This window comes from Telmatherina bonti (assembly GCF_933228915.1).
Source record: "Telmatherina bonti genome assembly, chromosome: 4".
In the NCBI taxonomy this organism is placed as follows: Eukaryota; Metazoa; Chordata; class Actinopteri; order Atheriniformes; family Telmatherinidae; genus Telmatherina; species Telmatherina bonti.
This window is the reverse complement of record NC_136622.1, coordinates 22,338,090-22,360,218: the sequence shown is the minus strand read 5'-3', so window position 1 is coordinate 22,360,218 and position 22,129 is coordinate 22,338,090. Positions and strand designations below refer to the sequence as shown.

Here is a 22,129-nt window from a genome sequence, read left to right as displayed (position 1 = left end):
TAAATGTAGATTCTCATGATGATTTGCTCAACAACATAATTTGAAATCAATTCCATTTAAGTCTATTTTTCACTCAATCCTTTTCCAGCCTAATGTAATCTCACAATATTTCTATGGAGGTTCTGTATATGTGTGTGTGTATGTATGTTTGCATGCATGTATGTGCTGTTTTATGTGTATTTGCTACACTGTATGTTTCTGTGTTTGTCAATTAATTTGCATACATACACGTCTGTATAGGTCTTATGTGTCTGTTTGTATGTCAGTGTTGTATATTTTCCACTCTCATCACGCTTTAGATTCAGTCTGGGTAGATGAGGAAGCCAGAGAACGTGCTGTACTTGTTCTGGTTTCCTCCATGGACCTTTCCTCCATCCAGCTGCACACACACCTCATCCCCTACGTCCAAATGCAGGATCACACTGTTGGAGGCATAGTCATAATTCTGATCAGCGTCCTGCGCGATGGCGCTTGCTCTCACCTGTCGTCAAAGAAGCACAAACAAACGGCCAGTTAAAAAAATGGTTCAAACAACAAATCTGCAGCTCTTACTAATGAAGAGGCTGAAGATGCAGCTTTTTGCACATTTTATTTATCTTCTTTTGTGGTGAGTTATGACAAATTACAGCAAGTTTTAAATGTGTTGCTCATCAGTATGACATCACTTCCATGCTGACAGTCAAACTGATGGATGGGACTGTGACCTGTGACCACCAGAGGCGAACACAGCCACTGGTCTCTTATTGATCAGTTGTGGATGGGATGAGTCTGCAAGGAGATCAGATTGGGTTCTGAAGATAAGCAGGCGCTGGGGACAACAGGTAGTCTGTTGGGAAACTAACTCAGGCAAAAAAAACAGCATTACTATCCACATCAGCTATTGACCTGTTGCTTATGATTCCAGGCCAGCTCAATATGCATGATATTGAGTGGCTAGGGTAGACGGTTTCACATTTGCATGCTCTGCGTGAGTTTGGTCTTATTGACCCAGCAGCGGTGGATCTTTACTTGCTTGTTAACACATTTAATTGGGCTTATGTAGTGTGGACATAAATTCACAAGCCTACATTCAGTTTCTGCTGTACAAAAACAGGATTTGTCCATTTATGACACTTATCTTTAAGGCATCATGTCACACATGTGATCTTGCTGCCTTACATCATACATCATGTCATGTTTCTAAACCCGTGTACTGATGTAAACTGAAAATCTGGAAATCTGAAGTAAGTGTTTTTGCTGTAAAATCCTTAAACTCAATAGTGTAAAATATTTAAACTTATCAGTTGTTTTTTTTTTAATTAATGCACAAAAAAGCTATATACAAAAAACCCCTCTATAATAGAATGTATCAATAATTCTGTTGTAGCAGCTCAGATCATCAGACATATGTCAGCCATCAGTGGCCTTGTGTCTGGCTCAGTGTCCATCCACGCTGGGAGCACTCAATCTATGTCAGTGCCAAGACAAGCCATGCACCTCTCCATGACAGCCACAGAATATGATCTGCAACTCAACTACCATCGTGTCACTCCCATCACTGGACCCGTTTTCCCCAATGAACACACATCAATTTAAGACAGTCTTTCGCTGAGCAGCAGAGCCTGAATGATCGTAACTAAACAATATGGTCTTTTCCTGCAGCGCCAGTTCATTCAGTCCTTGTATGGACAGATTTCCCACCACACCTCATTCATGAAGTTGTGTTTTATTTCTGTGCAATATCTGTTGACTTTAAATGATATGCATTCAATCTATATCACAGTTACACCACAACGATGATCACCAGTTAAACATGCCCCTGTCATCCTGAAGCCACATTAAGGTAGCACAGAAGAAAATCTCCCAAGTTCCTCACAGCTCAGCAGCACATCAGTAACACTGACTACAGCTTCTGTTGCACCCCTACATCAGTTTAATTCAGTTTCACATTCTGTTGTCCACAGGGGCAAATTAAGCTCCAAAAACCTGCTTTTATCTGAAATGATGATATGATGATGGTTGCCTATTTATTGAGTTTTTGTACATTGTTGTTTATTACAGTAATTTTCTTACAAATTTGCAAATGCAATGTAACTTTTCATTTAATTACGAAAAACAGTTAACCTACTGTTGTAACGTGTACATTTCTCTGCAACATCAATGATGCATCTCTTATGCAACCAACTGATAAAGCAAATGCATCATCAGACTGTGTGAGAAATGCTGAACATTCGAACACTGTTTTTCTTTTTGTTTTTTTGCTTTTAAACAACACATTGACAGTCATTTGGGAGCAAATGTCTGCATAGAGCATCAATCCTGAACACTGAAATTTTTTTTTGAATATTTAGAAATTATTAACAAGTGTATTTTTTGGGGGGTGTTTTAAAATCTTACCTATACAACAGTGTGTGTGTGTGTGTATGTGTAAGTTTGTTTGGCTTGTTTTTAGGACCCATGTGACCCTGTCAGCCCAGCATGTACAACTAAACATAAAGTAGTCGATGCCCCGTCATAAGACAGCTCCCAAACAGCAACTCACATATTTTGCCAGCCATAAAGGTTATATTGTTCTGCTTGACGTTTAGTGACAGCCAATACCACATTTGCATCTTTGGCGTCTTTTGACGGTGAAGCGATGCCGTTGTTGTGACTTTTTATTGACAACAGGCATATGTCATCCTGCTTATTGCTTTGGACAAGCAATGCAGCCCAAAAGCTTTTTTTTTTTTTTTTTAGATTTTAATGGTTTCTTATGTTCTTTTTAATTCTGTTCAGCAAAATAATATTCATCACTTAGCATGAATCATTTTGTTGACATCTGATAGATAAATTAAAGCTTCGTCTGATGTTCCTGGGCCTGAATGAATTTTCCAAGCTGTCCGTTAATGCCGATACAAGACAGAGAGGCACGTGGGAGCCATGGTGAGATTAGGACAGGAAGCCGACAAAGGAGATGGATACAAACTGATCCATGTGAACCAGGCAGCCTGCAGTTCTGATCCTAAAGTTGGAAGGGTTGTGAGACATGAGGCAGAGGCCCCCAGGGCTCGCCTGTGGCTGCGTCTGTCTCCTTCTAGCCCTTTCATTATAGGGCCTCCAGTAAACACACCTGGGAACAGAGGGCCACAGGCAAGGAGGAACAAGAAGGGAGACGGATGGCGTGAGGTGCAGCTGCTGTTTCGTTTTTTCTTAGCAGTAAAGTCGCAGAGCAAACAGACAAGGAGAGACAAAATGAAAGGAGGGGGGGAAAGGAGTTGAAGAAGGGTGACCTAGAGTAACAGACTGATCAAGCGAGGCTATTTTGTGAGACCAGAGAGATGTGGAGGTATATGAAGTCTTGTTTTTATCTGTGGTGCTTTGCTCCACTGGTAATAAAACTGACAGGATTCATTCTATGTGATATACTGACCTCTTAGAGTGAAGACAATAGAAAAGTAGCTGGTAAACTTACCTAAGGGACTCCAGCACATGGCAGGAGACCTGGGAAGGGTGGGGGTGATGTTGTGGAAATAGAATATTTATTGAATAGGTTTTCCCCTCTCCACTGGGAGCCATTGGATTACACGGGGACAAGCGGCTTAAGCATTGAACCATGCCATAGATGGCTATTACCTGCCATTCAGTGTTATAGCTTGTGGCCTGTGACACCTGTGCACAGCATGAGAGGACTTGATTTATCTTAATGTCCGAGCTACATAATAATTTCTTATTTCCATCTCCTATAAACACAAAAGACAATACTTGACGCCGAAAGGTAATTCTGCTATATATCCTGCACTTTTCCTCTCTAGGGCTTATCATATTTCACCCTGCAGCATACATCTATGTCTCCTCACTGGGAAGTTAATACAGGTACCGGTCATTACAACAAGTGATGACATTTTAACATTACTGTGTGAAATAACTTGACCTTTAACAGAGCTATTAAAAGAGTCCATGACAGGGGGAAAAAAAAGAGACATTAAATGTGAGCCAAGACAGTGAGCTTGTCTGTTTGTCTCCATTGCATAGCAGTGTATCAAGAATATTTAATACAGGGATACAAAGGAGCTGTTGTGAACATTATAGAAGTTCAAATGACTGGATGGGCAGCTCACAGGCCAGTTAATGAGCAGAGCTGGAGGTGTTCTATTCAGACACTATTTGTGACATATTACCTGTCTTCATAGCATGAGGAGCATGCCAACATTATCATAAACTGTCTTAATAACATCTGGAAGCAAGATGGAATAATAAGTCATGTACAAATCATACTTCCTTAACAGGAAATTAAAATGAGAATGATTAAAGACATTTCTAATGTGAATTGTGGCCAAGAAAAAGCATTTATAACTACAGGTATTTACTATTGCAGAGAAATTAAATCAATATTGACTCATTAAGTATCATAATGACATCGTACCTATCCATCATCTTCTCTAGATGGGTTACCAATTTTGTGTCCTACGTTCAAAAGCGGTGCAGATAAAATACATGGTGGTTAATCCACAGGACAAGAACAGGATGTAACCATCTATCAAAGCTTCACAAGTCAATTACAAGCACGGTGTCGGCTGAAGTGTTACCTCCTTCAATCCAAATCCCCCGGCTCTGGAGCAATGTAATGCTGCAATGATTTGCGAACGGTAGACTGAGGTGTGAGCAGGCTGACTTTACAGGGTGGGGATTTAATGTTGGTAACGGATATTGGATCTATAGGATTCCCATGGAATCCATTTTTCCTGAGATCTCTCCACAGCTTCAAACAACCTTCATGTCACATGACGTCGATAACAATCTGAAAACTGCATATATGTCATTAGCTATGGTGAAGGTGGAGCAATGCAACCAACTACCTTTCAGCATCCATAATTATTTAATGCAATACTTATCTTGCTTAACTGAATAATAAACAAAGTTTGGATGGTAAGGTTTTTTTTTTTTCTCTCTGTTCGACCTTCATCACTTGTCAAACCGACACGTGTTGAGTGGGTGTCCATTGGTCATCATGCCTGATCTCATCCTGGCCTTCAACACCAGCCTCCCAGATGCCTCGTCTACCAGCCCACTGTCTCCAAACCTCCATTAAGTCATCTATCTTCCTCTGCCCCACCCCTGGTTCTGCCATCAACTCACTTGTCTTGTTTTGTTCCTGCTTTCAGTATTTTCTGGAGGGCATTTTGTTAAATCCCTCCTACTCACAATATTTAAGAATTTGGCTGCTAAACAGACAAAAGGTTATGAACATATGAACATCTCAAACATAAATAGAAAGAGGCAAATTTATGACAATATGGACCCTTGTAGGGAAATTTTAAAAAACAATACACACAACAAAGAGACTTAATATCTAATAAAGCTCAGGCACCTTTGGCAAAAACATGCTGTTAGAAATTCTATGGTTAGGAATGTAACCTGTCAAACACAGTGCCCATTTCGTAAACCTTCATCACTGACTGGCCTCAGGCGGAGTACCCGTCTGCCTCAGGGCTTTAGTAACTCCAAACATGATCAGGCATTCTGCTGAATTTCATTTATACTCTATTTCCCTCAACTAGCAGCTCTGTTTAAGTAGATCCCTGTTAGGTGAGTGCTCTATTTAACAAAACTGTTTAAAGAGGCCACCTGATGGGTGTCACACGGACCTGGGCGAGGTTAAATAATTGAGTTGAGGGAAAAGATAATTAATGAAGAATCAATGAACAATCTGGGATGAGGTTAGGAGAGGAAAGTATGGCTAGTGTTCAGGGGATCTAATCTAAGATGAATAAATTATTTAGCTGGGAAAATGACTTGAATGACAATACAGAACATTAAGGTTGGCAGCCTTAAACACATATATTCACCTTTGTGGTCTCAAGCATATACAATCCAAAAAAAAAAAAAAAAAAGGGATTATTTTAAACAATAGCTTTTACAATTCAAAAAATGTCACTTTAGCTAATATTTCTTTTAGTACAGCTGTGGTAATCCACAGTACAAGCCTACCCAGCGCTCTGTGTGCAGACAGACCTTGATACCTAAAAAGTTAAGGTCTAAGCAGAAAGTATTTGCATTTTGAGTCCTTGCTCAATGAATGAATGTAAAAAGCATCTTGAAGAATGTTTCCTGAATTTGGACTCCTCTGATGAAATCCCTATGATTTATCCCACCTCTCCACTCCCCCCCCCCCCCCCCCCCCCCCCCCCCCCCCCAGCAACCCCTCTATCTTTAATTAGTGTCTGGGGAATGAGGTAGTGGATGAGCGTACTGTCAATATCAAATTCATTATTTATTTAGCTGAGGTGTAAACTGACTCGTCCACATTCTGACAGACGTTTCTCCTGTGCTCTTTTGCACTTCTGTTTAGGTGATAATCAAACTCTGTGTTTGATACTTACTAATTAGGCTGTTCCTTTGGGCAGGAGTGCCTGCATTCTGCCACCTGTCATTTAGCTATAGCACATGTGGGAATGCAAATATCTGTGGCTGCAGTTTTAGACTGTATAGCATGAACTCCTCTTAATGAGGAAAAGGATTGCCGTTTCATTCTTTTTCTGTCATGTTGCCACCTGCTAAGTGGAATGTGCTTTGAATGTGAAGATCTCAATGTTGCAGAGGCGAATATGAGTCAATGGTGGAGCGGGACGGTCAGCGGAAAGAAGGAAAAAAAATCTGTCGCATTGCCAAGTGTGCATTTATACACATACAGATTTTACACACAAACATGTCCATACTTCATCATACATACACACACACGCCCACACACAAACTTTTACTAACCAGTCCATTCTTCTTCAGGTCTGCCCACATGCTGGTCCCGTCACCACCTCTCATTAGAACATGGTAGGTGAAGAAATAGATGCCAGGCAGCGGGCAGGTGAACTTGCCAGTGCTGGGCTCATAGTAGTTACCTACATTGGTCACCACATCATCAAACTTTAGTATTTCAGTGCCTTCATGCTGCTTGCGTAGCCCTGCATAAAAGGCTATTTTGGGTGTATAGATGGAAGGAGAATAGCCTCCAGGGCCTGGACCTGGAGGCCCTTGTGGCCCTGGTTTGCCTGGTTCTCCAGGAGGTCCACGTTCTCCCGGAGGGCCAGGGATCCCTGGAGGCCCTCGATTACCAGGCTTTATCTTCTTTCCAGAGTAATCCTGGGGAGGTGGAGACACAGCTGACAGCTCCTGACCTGGCTGAGATGTAGTGTAGGAATCACACACCATCCTGCAGCTTCCAAGCATTTCATAATGGCTCCCTGCTCCACTGTTGCCCCCTTTGGTGGTGTGGACCAGCAGAGGAATGGCCACCAAGAGAAGCAGAACCATGGCAACACCAACAGCAGCTCCGATTACACGTTTCCTGCGGCTGAGCCGCGATGCGGCCAGCGTGAGGAAGTCCTCCTCTCCTTTAGCTGGAATAGTGCCGGCCAGGATGAAGCCTCACAGAGAACCAGTTTGGTATGAAAAGGTGAGAAGGAATATCAAGAGGAGATGAGGGGTGGGATCAGAGTATTGGTTGGTCAAGTGCAAGCAAAAAACAAAATGGTAGATAGCCAGTGAGGAAAAGTCAGAAGAAAAGATCCAACAGATTTTTTAAAAAAAAGATATTTAAAAGCTTATATTGTAAAAATAAAATACAAACGATATTCCAAAAAAGGGATGTTTTGGATTTGCAAAAACACACCATAAAAGCATGATATTTATCAAGTGGTTTGGATTTTTCTGATTCGTCTTCTCGTCCTACAGTCCTGTGAATTTTCAGCATCAAACAGAAACCATAACTGGCAGTGTGACAGTTTGTGTGAAGGTATGCTGAAGAGCTGCTGCCAAATGAAGCTCAGGGAAGAAAGAGTGGGGCTATTTTCTTTTTTTCTTGGATGAAGTACAATTTATTGTTTTTTCAGAGAAAAATCTCCTTTTATGTCCTTCTTACAAAACAGGATTTCACTTCAAATTTCACTCAATGCCATAGTTGTGTGTGTGTGTGTGTGTGGGGGGGGGGGGGGTTAATGAAAAGTCTCCTCTGACACGAGCATGATGCCCCGATACTATTTGTCCACTTTTAACAGAAGTGCATCAACAGGATTGTTCAGGAGTCACAAAAACAGAGAGAGAAAAAGAGAAAGGAAAAGGAGGAAAATGAATGGATCAACTTCTGTTTGATTGATTCCTCCTCTGTCTTTGTCCAGATCTGGAAAAGATAGCAAAAAGAGTAAAAATATTTGGTCAAATTGTCTTTATATACTACAAGCACAGTATGTATAATTTAACTATAATGTAATTCGAAATAAACTAAATAAAAAAAAAACAATAATGTATCATAACATTTATTGAAACAAGTTAACCAAGATCTTTTTTTGTTGTTGTTGTTGTTTTCAGCATGTTTGCATTTAAATCAGCAAAATACGAAGCTAAGTAAAGGAAAACTTACAATCTGGTTCTAAAGCGATCCAATTGACCGAGTCTTTGCGCGTCAGTTCTCCGCGCGTCCCACCGAAATGACTGAAGGACTTTGTGCCGCAGAAGTGCCAAGTGGAGAAACGGAGAGCCGACGGGCGCGCATGAGATGCCAGTTTCTTAAGCACAGCGTATTCCCCCTTTTTCCTTTACAGACAGAAACGAAGTCTAAAAGCAGTTAACTTCAGAGGAAGCAAGCCCAGAAATACCTGCTGAACACTTTTCTTTTCTTTTTTTAAGGTAATTCCAAATGAGGAGCGCGCGGCAACCTGGCGCTCCTGACCAGAGTGTATCTGTACACTGTATCTCTTTTCGAATCGTTTGGTCCACGAGCAGCTCGGACTACACCTGTTAGATCTCTCCACCCCCTTCCCTGTCTCTGTCAGTCTCTCTCTATCACAGCAGCTTTTATATTTTTCCCAAACTATCCAAATTCAATTTGTTGCTTTTAACTTTAAATAGTCTTACATTCATTCCTGAATAATGATTTTATTTTATTCTATTAACTATTTTGTGATTTTGGCTACAATCATAATGCAAGTCTGCATTCCTTTCTATAAACTAATGGCTATGGCAAATGTGGACTGCAGTGCACCAATGTGTACCCATCTGTGTCTTGTTAGTCTGAGATTCACCTGTTGTTAGAGGCGAACTCTCTGCAAGCAAAATGTTTTAGACTGTGTTGTAAAAGGAAAGCGGATGTTTTCATCTTCAGCGTGGCAGGCAAGGAGGATACAGGAGGGTGACTGAGTAAAAGCTGCCTCGGCACGATGTGTGAGGAGAGAAGCTAAATGTCCCCCAGACCATTGTCTGTGTGTGTGAGACTTGCATCCCACTGCTATAAAGCCTCATTAGTGAGACACCTTTCCCCAGACATTGTGCTGCTCTTTTTCCCCCTCTTTACCAAAAATCTTGTACAGATACAAGCACATACAGTGACAGCACACTGAAGTAAACACACACGTCTGCACATACACTCAAAGGGATTTTAAACCCTTATATGTGGCAATGAATTTCTATTTTTGTTACAATAATTATTCATAATAAGGGTACATATCTTTTACTCTTACATGACTATTGTTAAACATGAGATGGCATACAGGTACAGTAATAAAAAAAAAAATGCCATGGTGATTATATGTGATTATCTTATCATCGCATGTTGACACTTAACGCTGTTGCTGAATGCATGATAGTTACAATCAGTTATTTATTTATTAAAAATAAATGTTTCTTTAATTAACCTTATCATGCAAATGTTTTCAGCTGACAGTTTGGTGAAAAAAATAGTTTCATCTGTTTGGGAGTAGCTGTGAGCCACATATTTCTAAAATTCAGCTAATTGATTGTATATCAGTTGATGCCCTGAATGCAGAGCAGAAGCTGTGGCTTAATGCTCCTTTATTGATGATCTAATAACGATGAATTTATCAAGACTTTGAGGCATTTTACATTTCAGCCATTGAGCAATAAATCAAGCATAATGCATGCACTGACCCATTATGAGACCTGTTCAGAAACACTCTGTGTTGACTTTTGGTTACTATAATTTCCTTGTGTCATACATCTGGCATGCACATTTGGTTGCAGTAAAGGGAATAACTTTCCATGCAAGATTGATGACTGCTTTTTCATCAACCAGTACCTCCTTGACCTGTCATTTCTGCATCATGTCCACAACTAACCACAACTAATGCAGCAGTCATCAAAGTAGATCCCAATAGACACACTGAGGTTGACAATCGCTACATTTAAGGCATTTTTCCAAAGATGTGTTGGAATTTGTGGGATATTACGATGAGGACAGCTAGGAATGTTGAATAGTCCGTGATGCTGCCATTAGAAAAAAGTTGCTAAGCAGCATAGGGGGAGTTAAATGTTGTGTTGGTCCCAGTTGACAGGTTAGTCAGTCTGGTCCACTAAAAACACTGCTCAGACGTCCTGAGTAGCATGGGGCAGATAATCATTGCCAACAGTCAGAGGCAATATGCTCATGATTGGATTTTTAGAGCCTGTTAAAATATTACTGAGGTGATTAATATTGAATTATGCGCATGTCTTTCAGCTCTCTGTCTCAGTCTCTCCCCATTCTTCTTTTGATTTGTTCCCCTTAGTATCCGCGCTCACCTTAATTTCAATATTCTGCATTATGTTGATGAAATGTGTCTTTTTTTTAATTCTGTGCACTTGCTTTATCATGTCAGTTGCTCTAACGTCACACTGACTCACATAGACTCAACTGCCAACGTAGCAAAAGGGCCATAGGAGAATCAGGTCTGGCTTTTTGAGTTATTAGTTTGTTTAATAATTAATTTCATACATTATGATACACCAAGAATAAATCTCAGACTTTTGTGCACACACCTGCATAATTCGAGCTTTAGATTTTCTCCCCTCTCTTCTGTGTAAACAGGCAAGAGAGAAGCGGAAACTTATTTATGGTCGCATTACTCATGTTATATTTCTCCTCTACTTGGCTGTTTTGCCTGCATGGCCTTTTAAAGTCATCTTAATTGTTCAGTTCAGCCATCCACAGCAGCATTTGAATAACTATGCTTTTAAATAAGCCAAATCTTGCGTGTAGAGCAGTAATCAATGGAACTAAATTAGCTATCTCAAGGATACGGTGTGTGACATTTTGTGTTTATTTTCCAGGGTGAAGCACCACGACACAGGTCATGTCAATGCTTGAAGTTCTACTAACACGTAGAAAACACCAGCTCTGAAAACAGATGATTGTCCCCAAGAGGCATTTCGCTGCCAGAGGGCTGTCACATCCTTCTGGGATCTCTGTTCTTTTCCACAGGTTTGTCAGGAATCCAGCTATCAAATTCCCATTCTTATCTAAGAATAGAATAATGCAGTATAAAAGCATTTAATGTGTTTTGGACAAGTTGTTTCTTACATTTCTGTACAATTGAGAGAAAAGTTGCCAAAGACTGGCATCAACTGTGCTGAAATTAAAGTGATGCTTTACGCCATTCACAACATAAATGTGCATCAATAATAAATATGGGATGTCTTTAAGGGGACCTTAAAGATAAAACAACTGTGGGATGTGGTGTGGAGTAAATAAAAAAAGAAAATTCGGATTTTTCCATTTAGAAACCACATCAGAATATTGCTTATAATTCCTAATTCAGACCAATTAATGTTTATATATCACATTGTTTCCACAGACTGATATAAAATACATTCTTTTGTCTCTTGCTTACTTAAACGTTGGTGTTTACTGTACTACAAGTGTAGACTTGTACGCAGAGCACACTGGTGTGGATGTGTCTACATCCTGGTGCTGTGCTATTTCATTAGGCTCTGATTATGGGGCCTGATGCAGAGTGACAGTGTGCAGATTGAGTTGCACAGCCACTCTAATTCTCTCTATTAATAACAACCCTCCACACTGCCGTCCTGAACCACATTTATTAATCACAATTTGTCATCTGTCCGATGCTCCACCCTTTCCTTCTCCCTTTCTCTCACCCTCCTCTTTCTCCCTCCCCTGTTATACTCCTTCCTCCCAGCAGGACCAGTTATCCCTTGCAACTCTCCACCTCCACCTCCCCCCACCCTCAACACAGCTCAGAGACATGGTCCAGCATACAGAGATGGTCTCACTCTCCCACCCATTTCAACTCCACTCTGGATGGAGTCTGATTAATCCAAAGCTCTCCAGCTTTAATTGACCAAAATAACAGTTTTAACAGTTTGGATTCTGTTGACTATTTTGGTAACAATCTGAAGATGGTAATAAATTGTGCTAAAGCAAACCTCCATTTGCAATTACATGATGCCTTGCAACCCATTTAAACTTTGTCCAGTGTAATGTATCATCATAGGCTTGCTCAACCATTTGCTGAGATAGTATGCAATGGCCTTTTGGAACACATTGATTTTTTTCCGCTATTAATCCAATTCGTCAGGAATTTCTATGTGCACAAATACTGGCATATAATCAATAAGTAAGCTGGGATATGCCCAATGTATCATTGCACTTGTAAGAAAACATCCTCATAACTAAAATCACTTTTCTGCTCATGTCTCATTCAAATGGCCTTTGACCTCACTAGGAAAGATGATTTATGAGTCAGCCAGTCCCCTTGGTCTTGCTCTGCCACTCCAAATTTCAGGCTACATTTATGCTCATTACATTGACAGTTAAAGGATATAAATTTAGCCTAAACTCAAACTTTTCAAGCAGTTTTGGAGGCCTGCAAGTCAGAACCAAGTGAAATTAAGTCTGATTTGTCAGTGCGGTACATTTAAGAAGCAATGCCTCCCTCTACCAGCTCACACAGAAGCAACATCCCTCTGCTGTTTTCTCTGAGCAGAACCGGTGTTTAGGGGGGAAACAGAGGCGATTTTCATGTGCAAATGTCAGTCAGTCCGCTCGCAGCAATCACAGGCCCGTCTTCTCCAGAGATCGGGGCTTGAGACACAGCCTGAATAATTTAGCAGCTCTGTGCCACCGTGCTTTAGGGTCGCAACCTTCGAAAGTGATGACAGAAAGACGTTGGCTGACTTCCCCTCCCATTCACTCCCATTACCACTTATTTACCGTTCATGATTCTGGGCAGACAAAGCAGAAGGCCACACTGGGGGAGAGAAATCGTTGACGCTGTATAAACTGTGTCATAAAGCTGAGCACAACCAAACAATGACATTTTCAAAGCATCCCCCAAGTCAGAGGCGATGCCCTCCTGTGCTACACTGTGAAAGAACCACATGCCGCTCACATGATCACCCAAGCCAGCAGCCACAGACAAAAGATATGATGGACACTCACACAGAGAAAAGGTCAAAAAGTGACACACAACAGGGACAGATGTCAAGTCGAAAACCTTACCAATGTATAGGTGTGGATTAAGATTCAGATAGAGATTGTAAAAAAACAAAAAAAAAACAAAAAAAAAAACACCCAAGTGTTCTCTGCTAGAGGAGAGATTACAGTGATTTTTGAGGTATGACAGGAGAAAGAACAGAGACGAAGAGGACAGAATGAAAGAAATTGATCCATCCTTCCGTACATTTCCATCATTCAGGGAGAGACAGACCGCGCTCGGTCTGACAAGGGTGGTCATCACTCGTCTGCAGTGGGCTTCTGACAGCAGTATGACGAGGACGAATGAATGTCTGCTTATCCCAACCATAACACTTGCTGCTGTGAAAAAAAATCTGCATTTATCTACTCAATTTTTCTTTCAGTCCTTTCCCTTAGTTCGTATTCTGATTTCAGTCACGGTTCAGACTTTTTAGAAGCATTTCTTTGTTAAACATTCTGCATTATGGAGCTTTTATTCTTTTGGACAAATTCACACATAACATTTACTTCCACATCTGTGACATATTTTTCACTAAGCTGTATTTATATCCAACGACAAGTCTGGCATTTATCTGTGGTTCTTATTACACCACATGTGTACAAATCAAAGACGCACAAAAACCCCAACAACTGCGGCTGACTTTTAAAGTACAACAAAATATTTACTGGAATGTGAGGAAGCAGCAGTGAACTCTGCATTAGTGATGCAGCAGGACGTTCCCATGGAGATGTCAATTGTGATAGCCTGTTAGTCCAGTTGGTGAGATGCAGCATTGCTAAGAAACACTAGGAGGAATCAACGACATCTCCTGCTCTTTCCTCCTCCCTCTGCTTTCACTGGCTGTCATTCACTGCAGGACTCCAGTCGGTTGAGGTAAACATGTTCTGGTCAAACTGCATCTATAAAGAGCTTAAAGTGTCTGTGAGCATGCAGTTTGACCTCATGTCTTCAGAACGTATTTCAAGGGCAGGCAGAGGGGAAGGGAGGACATGAGAGATCCCTCTGAGTTATTGTGAGTGATCATTTGGTGAATTATGGTCAGTTGCTGTCGGGTGCAGTATGATGAATTGTGCAGAGCAAGAATTACACTTTCTCATTCCTCTACTGTGTGATGATCTGCTTTTCTCTGCCAGACCACCCCTTCTTTATTGAACACCTATCCCACTCCTCCTTTGTCCTTGTACCCGTAAGTTTTCACACTGACTCTTGGGGACAAGAAGTCCTGTTATAAGGCTAATGCTGTGTTCAATTCAGGCTAAATATCTTCGCCACGCTTGCAGTAGGCAGCAATGGTGCAGATCTTTTTTATCAGCTTGTTGGTCTATGTTTTGTTCGAAATCCCCTGGGTAAATAGGAAGTTATTTGTCTTTTGTATTCCCTTGCATTAAATTTTCTTTAACCTTGCAATAATTTTGCGTTCCCTTGGAATAAGTTTAGCCTGACCTCGCAGTAAGGGACAATCTGACAGGTACTGATTACAGGGCTGCGAGAGCGCGTGCAGCCTGTTAAAGCTGTTTTGCTTCAGGTGTTTCTGGTGTGCATCTCACCCACTCAGCATCAGGTTAATATAACACACATCATATCACTGTTAACATAGGAGGTAAGTTGTACTGCTTTAAGAGCTTAATTACCTTAACGGATTAAAGTGCAGACATTGAGGTTTGCTGTAATCAGAAACAGTATCACATGTGTTCCTGCTTTACAGTTTTGGCTGCTTGTGTTCACAGAAGTATTAAATAAACTTCCATTTCTATTCATTTTCATGACTAAATTATCTGCTCAGTAGGCTGCTGTTTAGCCTGCTGTTAACTACTTTTACTGCATAATGCTGGCTTCTGTTGTGGCTCTTCAGGTTCAAAAAGATAATTAAATCTGTCATAATTATAGACTATTTCGTCTGCACTCTTCCTTAGAGGTGTCATCTGACCACCGGGAAGTTTCATTTATCAGCTGTTATATATATGGGTATGACCAACCCGATGACCTGATAATGTAAATGTGAAACTGAATGCAGTATACAGTTGATAAACTTGAACTTTAATCTTTAATTAAAATAAGACAAATGTGACTCATATCAAAAGACTGGGGGTAAAATCCTAAACAGATAGCTGTTTCCTCGTGTTGTTATAAGACTTTGAAGCAGATAAAACTCAATGTACACTTGTGCACCATCTGCACGCAGTAGGCCGGGCACCGCTGGCGCCAGGGCTTTTGTTTTGTAGTTTTTTTGTACTTAAACATTTACGGTATTGTGTTGCTGTGGCAAAGCTAACAGCATCAAAAGTCAGGACTAGTTTAATGTTTTGAGAGGAGAGAAGCCTTATTCATGCTGTTTTAACCTCAGGAATATCATAAAACATGGAGTCCTGAGATTAAAACAGCTTAAAAAATGCTCCTCTCTTCTCAAATGCATTAGTCCCAAGTTTTGAAACTGTTGGCCTGTTTCTCTTCAGTGCACAAACTGAGTGAGAAGCTCCAGAAATCCAGAAACATGTAATCACAAACTGACCAATCACAAGGGAGTACTTCTGCATAGCTGCACTCCTGACTGGGGTGCACGTTAGGTCTGGAGGAGGTGCGCATCGAGCCTCCACAGAACATATTGTGGTGACGTGTCATAACTTTACACAGATCCTGCACAAGTATAAATACAGCATAATGTAATTTTTTTTTTAGTGTGTCAGCATGCTGCATGTTAAGCTCATAATTCACACTTTACATACTAAAATTGTGTGCCAGTGTGGGTCGGGGCATTTGGAAGGGCTCAGTTCCCAAGGACGTGGGGCTGTGGATGTCACACAGTACTGAGGGTTGTTGAAAATACCAGCAGGAGGAATAGTTTCCTCTGTTAAAAGAAAAGCACCAACAGGGTTTGCAATTTCATTAACAAGCACAGATTTAATAATAGTTTTTTTGTTTGTTTGTTTTTTTAAGAGAAATTTATTCAGTAAGTTTCCAGAGTGGGAGCCATCAAAGCTTGTCACCTTATTACAAAACAGGAGACAACCCTACAAATACTATAGGTTAAGTTTTGGCATTAGAAACCACTGTGTTGGGAATAGGACAACATTGCATCTTCTTAAAATTCAACCCTTTCTCATCTGAAGACAAACATAAGGGAGGAGTATGTATGAAAAAACACTCCTACTGAAATGCAGTAGACTTACACTTCAATCAGCCTTGTATTGGACTGAGCAGTGTAGAAAATGAATGAATGAATTAATTAATTAATTAATTAATTAAAAAATGCACAATTTGACAAAATTTATTTTCATCGTTTGAATATTTCATGAATTCACAAAAAGTCCAGGGTATGGAGATATAGAGATGTTTTTGGATGATGGGCTGTCAGACCAGTGGAGGAAGGTCAGTCCCCTTCTGGCGGCCAAGGAGGGAGAAGGACACTGGTCATAAAGATGACCAGAGAAAGGTGAGCTAAAAGGCGTTTACTGACTAGAGAGTATAACCAAGCCTTGAGGCACTTGTTGAGGGCTCCTACTCAAGCTCCAGGGTTTTAGTTTAACAGCAAATGGCCTGCGGCACCCTGGAAATGAAAAAAAAGGAAGCCATGAAGAAAGAAACAAAGCGAAAGCAGCCACATCATTCTGAACAATTAACAGATGCAGTGGTGGTTTCAATGGAGTTTGAGAGGAGAGTTGTACATTGACTAAACCCGCTGAACTGTGGGACCCCTTGCGCAATAAATAGTCATTTCCACAGAATATTTTTTATTCTACACTTTTCATGGTATATGTTATCATCTTGCTTCTCTGTGAGTGGCTTTGTTTTCACGTTTATTGTGCACATACCAGGAGACTCGTTTCTCCATTTCTAATTGACATTCCCTGTTGCATAATGTTTCTAACTGACTGATCAGGTATCTGAGATAGAGTTCTTTGTGTAAACGCAGCTTGAATAATTCATACAGGGCTGTCAGAGAGAGAGAGAAGGGGCATTTTAGAAATCAGCTCGCTAGGCCCCTGACCATGAATAATTGATCTGAACTGATTAAAGTTTGCCGTGATTACCCCTCACCTCCCCAACAGATAAAGCACCACACCTGTGTTTGCTGTCTCTTTAGTAAATCTTCCTCTTCTCATTCCTTTCACTCAAACCTGTTTTCATTAAAGACATATGGCACACTTTGAATGACAGAGTGCTCCACAGTACAATATTGCTCCTGTCTCACATTGTCAGTAAGATTGTGTTTTAAAAATCAGAATTAAGCTTATTTTAAGGCTCTTATACATGGAAATCAACAATGTGCTGCTGGTCTCTATGTGTCTAACACAAAAAATGCAATTAAACTTGTCTAACTGCAATACCTTACTGATTAGCTGCAGAAAAAGCACAGCTTTTCTGCGCTCAGACTGGGAATCCTATCATAGATTTAATTGCCCTGGTATTAACACAAGTGTAACTGCAAAAGAAATATTGTCTGGTAAGATGTTACACTTACAATGAAGGGTCCCTAAGCAGATCTAACCTCATTAACCTGACCTAACTAACTTTTAATCCGCATTTACTAATAACACACAGACAAAAATAAGACTCATATTGCATCTGGAACATTTCTTGCTCCTCTTAACCTTCAAAGTCTAACTAAGGATGCCGCTCTGAGCCGCGTTCCAAAGCAGAAGAAATAAATGTGTGACAGAGAGAGCGACTTGAAGGAAGAGAGAAGCAGGGAACGGGGGAGTGGGAGAGAGTGACAGCTAATGACAGAAGCTACAAGCTGTGACCTTTAGAGCAATCACACAAGCATGACGAACCAGGCTCAAGGTGACAGAGAAACCGGCTACTTTGCGAGAGAATATTAAGAATAACAAAACTCTGTGTGTTGGTGGTTTAGCAGTCATGGTGAAACAGTGGTTAAGAAGCTTGTAGTTATACAGGTGATCGATTCTAATTTGGTCCAGAGAACTTTTGTAAATGAAGTGTTTAGGGCTGTATTCCAACTTCTTTGGACTACAGGAGTGTTTTTGCATGTTTAAGCCGTATTGATGACAGTTGTTGTGGATTTCATTGTTTCGTCTGTTTTAGTTCTATTTTTCTATGAAGCATGTTTTATGTATATAACACCATGTTATAAACTTTGGTTATGTTGGAGTACAGATCATCATTCCTGCCTATCTAACAGGCAGATTGACTCAATACTTATGTTTACTTGGACAAACATTCCTTGTTTCTGAATTAAATCAACCATTTAAATGTTTACATGATGGAAACATTTCATACAGTTGTAGTGCTTTTGAAATACACTTATTATGTTTACTTATTTAGAAGAAGGAGACAAAGATAAAGATTTATTATTTTTATTTGAACCCTTTGACCATTGATCATTAATTCTTAACACGTTTAGTTGTGTCACAAGTGCTCCATGTGGAAACAGTTACTGATTGGTTGACTGCTGGGGTTTGGTTTTTGTTATGGTAGGAGATTAACGTTAGGGATATTTAATGACACAGTATTTAGGTAAAAACATACTTATTTTCAATAAGTCTGGTTCATCAAAGTGAGAGTTCTACTTCATCAGTGTGGAGTCACTATGGTAACCAGTACTGGTGGACAAATCTGCTCTGGAACAAGCTTACTGCCAATCTTATTCAAGTCTTGTCTCAAAGAATGTCCGACAGGTTGAAACGAGACTCCCAAAAGAGTTTCCTCCAGAACTAAGCCACTGATCCTCCTCCTCCTACCACATCAAGCATCACATACTGTACCAAAAACAAGCAACTTCCCTTTGTGTTGAACTTGCTGAAATTATTTCCATTTGATGATCAAGATTATTAACATAATAATGTTTTATTTCTCATGTCTCTCATGTGTTAAAGAGAAAAACAATAACTTCTCAACTTGTGAACCCCTTGATGAGGAAATGATGAGAGACATCTGGGTGGAAAACCATCGTCAAATGAGTAGTTTAAAAATAATTTATACATATTACAGTTTTGTAAGAGTGAGACATAAAATGTGCAATCATCTGGCCATGTTCTGAGGAGCCCACCATGCAGGAGCAAATAGACAACAGAAGTCCTCTTTCTCCATGAGGAGGAGGTCGGCCATATGGAACAGCAGCAGCTGGAGAGCAGACATAGGATTTGGAGGAAGAGTACCTTTCCCGTTCAAAACAAAGCCTGGCTACAGTCAGCCTCACTCCAAAAGCAGCTTTATTGGGCCCTTGGATGTAAGCCAGGCTCTAACCCGGCGACGGATGAGCTTCAAGAAAAAAGTGTGTAGAGAAATTTTCTCAGTTATTTCTTCCCTCTTAAATAGACTTTAGGAGGAATACCGTCACTGATGCTGGCTTGGAACAAAAAAAAAAAAAAAAAGGGATTTTGTCCTGAAGGATTCACAAACCATCATTTTCAAGCAAAAATTAGAAATGTTGTTTACATATTAGACAAGATGCTTTCTGAAAGTTTGCATCCTACTTTATGGTTTTATTACACTATATGTAGCCGATAGAGCACTTATGTTTGGTTTTATTTTGTGCTTTATAGACAGAAGCAACAAACATTTTTGAGCAACATCTTGTAATTATCATCTACATGACGGGTGTTCAGAAACTTGGCATTGGTTTAAAGTAAGGTAAAAGTCTGCATCAACACCGTGAAGGAAGATAAATCGCTGTCTGAATCTCTGGAGTGAAACAGAACTATCATTCTGCAGCTTGTCTTGCAGCCATTGGAAACTCAGGAATCAGGAGATACTGCTAGAGAGAAATTAAATGTATTTTATAAGATTTAAAAAAAAAAGGATCTCCTCTATGCTGCAGCTAATCTTTCTAGTTTTTACAAAATAAAAATGTTGTCTTTAAGTTGTCTAAAAAAATCTAAACTATCCTAAAGCTTTTACAGACTAATGTATCATAATTTAATCAGAGCCTCAAAATCAAATTCTGGAATTACCTTATTGCCAGCATTACTACATGCTAACTAGTACTGTAGCTAACATTAAATAGAAACCTTAATAATGCTGGCTGTGCCTCCCAGGACACCTGTATCCTCCATACTGTAGCTGTATTCCACCCTGCCTGCACAGCAGACCCTCCCAGCTGCGGGCTCTGGAAAAGGAAGTAGAGGAAGGAAAGAGGGTGTATGGACATGTCCAGTTAAGCTCCCTTGTGGAGGTTTTCAAGTGGCTGGGTGCTATGTCTGTCCTGTCAATCCTGAGCAAACACCCCACCCTAAGAAGGAAAAAGGAGGAGGGGGGGAGAAAACTCCCAGATAGCATCACACACGGCTGGCCAGGGCCTCACCAGCAGTTCGCTTGTCTGCTCTTCCCTCCGCGGAGCCTTCATAAGAGATGGGAGGAATACTAAGAGAGTAGGCATAGATTTTCTACTGGAGGGAGTGGGGGGGGGGGGGGGGGGGGGGGGCGGGGGGGGCAGAGGCAGTTGGAGGGTGGTGGGCTTGACTGCCCACATCAAACTTCCCTCCTTTTCTCTCACCCCTCTCCTTCCTCTTCTCCTTTTCATCTGCTTGGCTCTGGAGGGACCCTCTGTTTGTCAGCCAAGCAGTGGAGCGTCTCTCTTTAACCCCACCTCCTCCCGATTCTCTGTCTTTTCCCCTTTCTTCCTCATTTTCTCTGTCTCTCTCTAAACTGCCACATCCCCCTTGCTCTGTTTCTTTTGTCTTTTTGCCATCCTTGTTTTTTTGTTTCCCTCAGGTCTGCTCAACAGACTGTTTCCTTCCCCTTTAATAGAGAGCCTGCTGATGATTCAGTAACGACCAAAGACACAATATGACAGAGGCTGTTCTGGCAGGATGGGGTAACTTTGATTAACCTGTAGGTGCAGCAGTAATGATGGGAGGGAAGCTGATGCATTGAAACTCTTTCTGCAAAAGAAGTTTAAAAAAACGTCCTTCGGTTATAGAGAACGGACGACAGTGAGAAAAAAAAAATCCAACTTGAGAGTCATTTTTATTTGTATGTATGTTTTTGTTTGTTTTTTTGTTTTCGTTTTTGTTTTTCAGGTCCCAAGTATGTTACTGTGTTTTTTTTTTTTTAAAAAAAAAAACATATAAAGCTTTCTATGGCTTCAACCACAGCTATGTGGGGTTTGAATAATATTACTTTGAAGATAAAAGCATCTGGGAGGGAGCCAAAAAGATGTGATAGAAGTTGTCTTTTGGAGACATCAGGGTTTGACAAAGATGAGGAATAAAGATCTGGTCCTAAAGGGCCACTTTGGGTTTTATTTGTTCAGATTTCAAGATTTTGTCCATCCCCTCAGAACGCTGGAGGCAAAATGGATTCTGTTTTGTGATGCTGACATCGGTGGTGGTATTTCTTCTTCACTCCACATCAGACGCAGACCTTCCTGTCAACGCAAGATACGTTTCTCTTACACAATTTCAGATATAACAATATTAACTGTGAGGCATGTGAAACAATGACAGTATTGGTTGAAGGACACATAACTGATCAATTTTGCTTGTTTTTGAACACGCTAGATAAAATTCGATCCGCTTGCATTGTACTGATGTGGATGCAGAAATCTTTCAGGAAAAACAAAGGACTGGAATCTCAGACAAATGAAACAAACTGTGTACAAGGCTAAATAAACAGAGTTTAGCCTTTTAGACATTTAGACCAAATCCAGTTATTCAGTCTACAAATCAACTCTTGCCATTTTTTTCTCACTGACAGATATCCCATTTCTGCATCTTCATCTTTCTTGCATCTTCCTTTTTACCCTCACTTCCTTCCCCTGCTTCTCTTTCAGCATCAGTCAGCTCCAGCTTGCTCCACATGTACTATGTGGAGATTAGAGGGAGAATGTGGGGCTCTATTGATTTCTGAAGCTGTGAGATGACAAGTCTGGTTTCATATCCCTCTGTTGACATCTGATTCATTGTAAGCCAAAAAAAAACAGGGTATTAAATAGAAAAAAAAACATGTAT

General features: G+C 40.5%; 1 protein-coding gene across 1 annotated transcript; it reads right to left on the bottom strand.

Annotated features, from left to right (window-relative positions):
* Positions 1-301: 301 nt before the first annotated feature.
* On the bottom strand, positions 302-7,269 carry c1ql4a (complement component 1, q subcomponent-like 4; the record flags this gene model as incomplete). The annotated part of the gene is made up of 2 exons (XM_079239303.1): positions 6,724-7,269; positions 302-481 (listed from the first exon to the last, which is right to left on the bottom strand). The coding sequence occupies exons 1-2, from the start codon at positions 7,264-7,266 to the stop codon at positions 302-304; spliced, it is 723 nt and encodes a 240-aa protein (XP_079095429.1). The 5' UTR covers positions 7,267-7,269.
* Between the last annotated feature and the right edge of the window lie 14,860 nt (positions 7,270-22,129).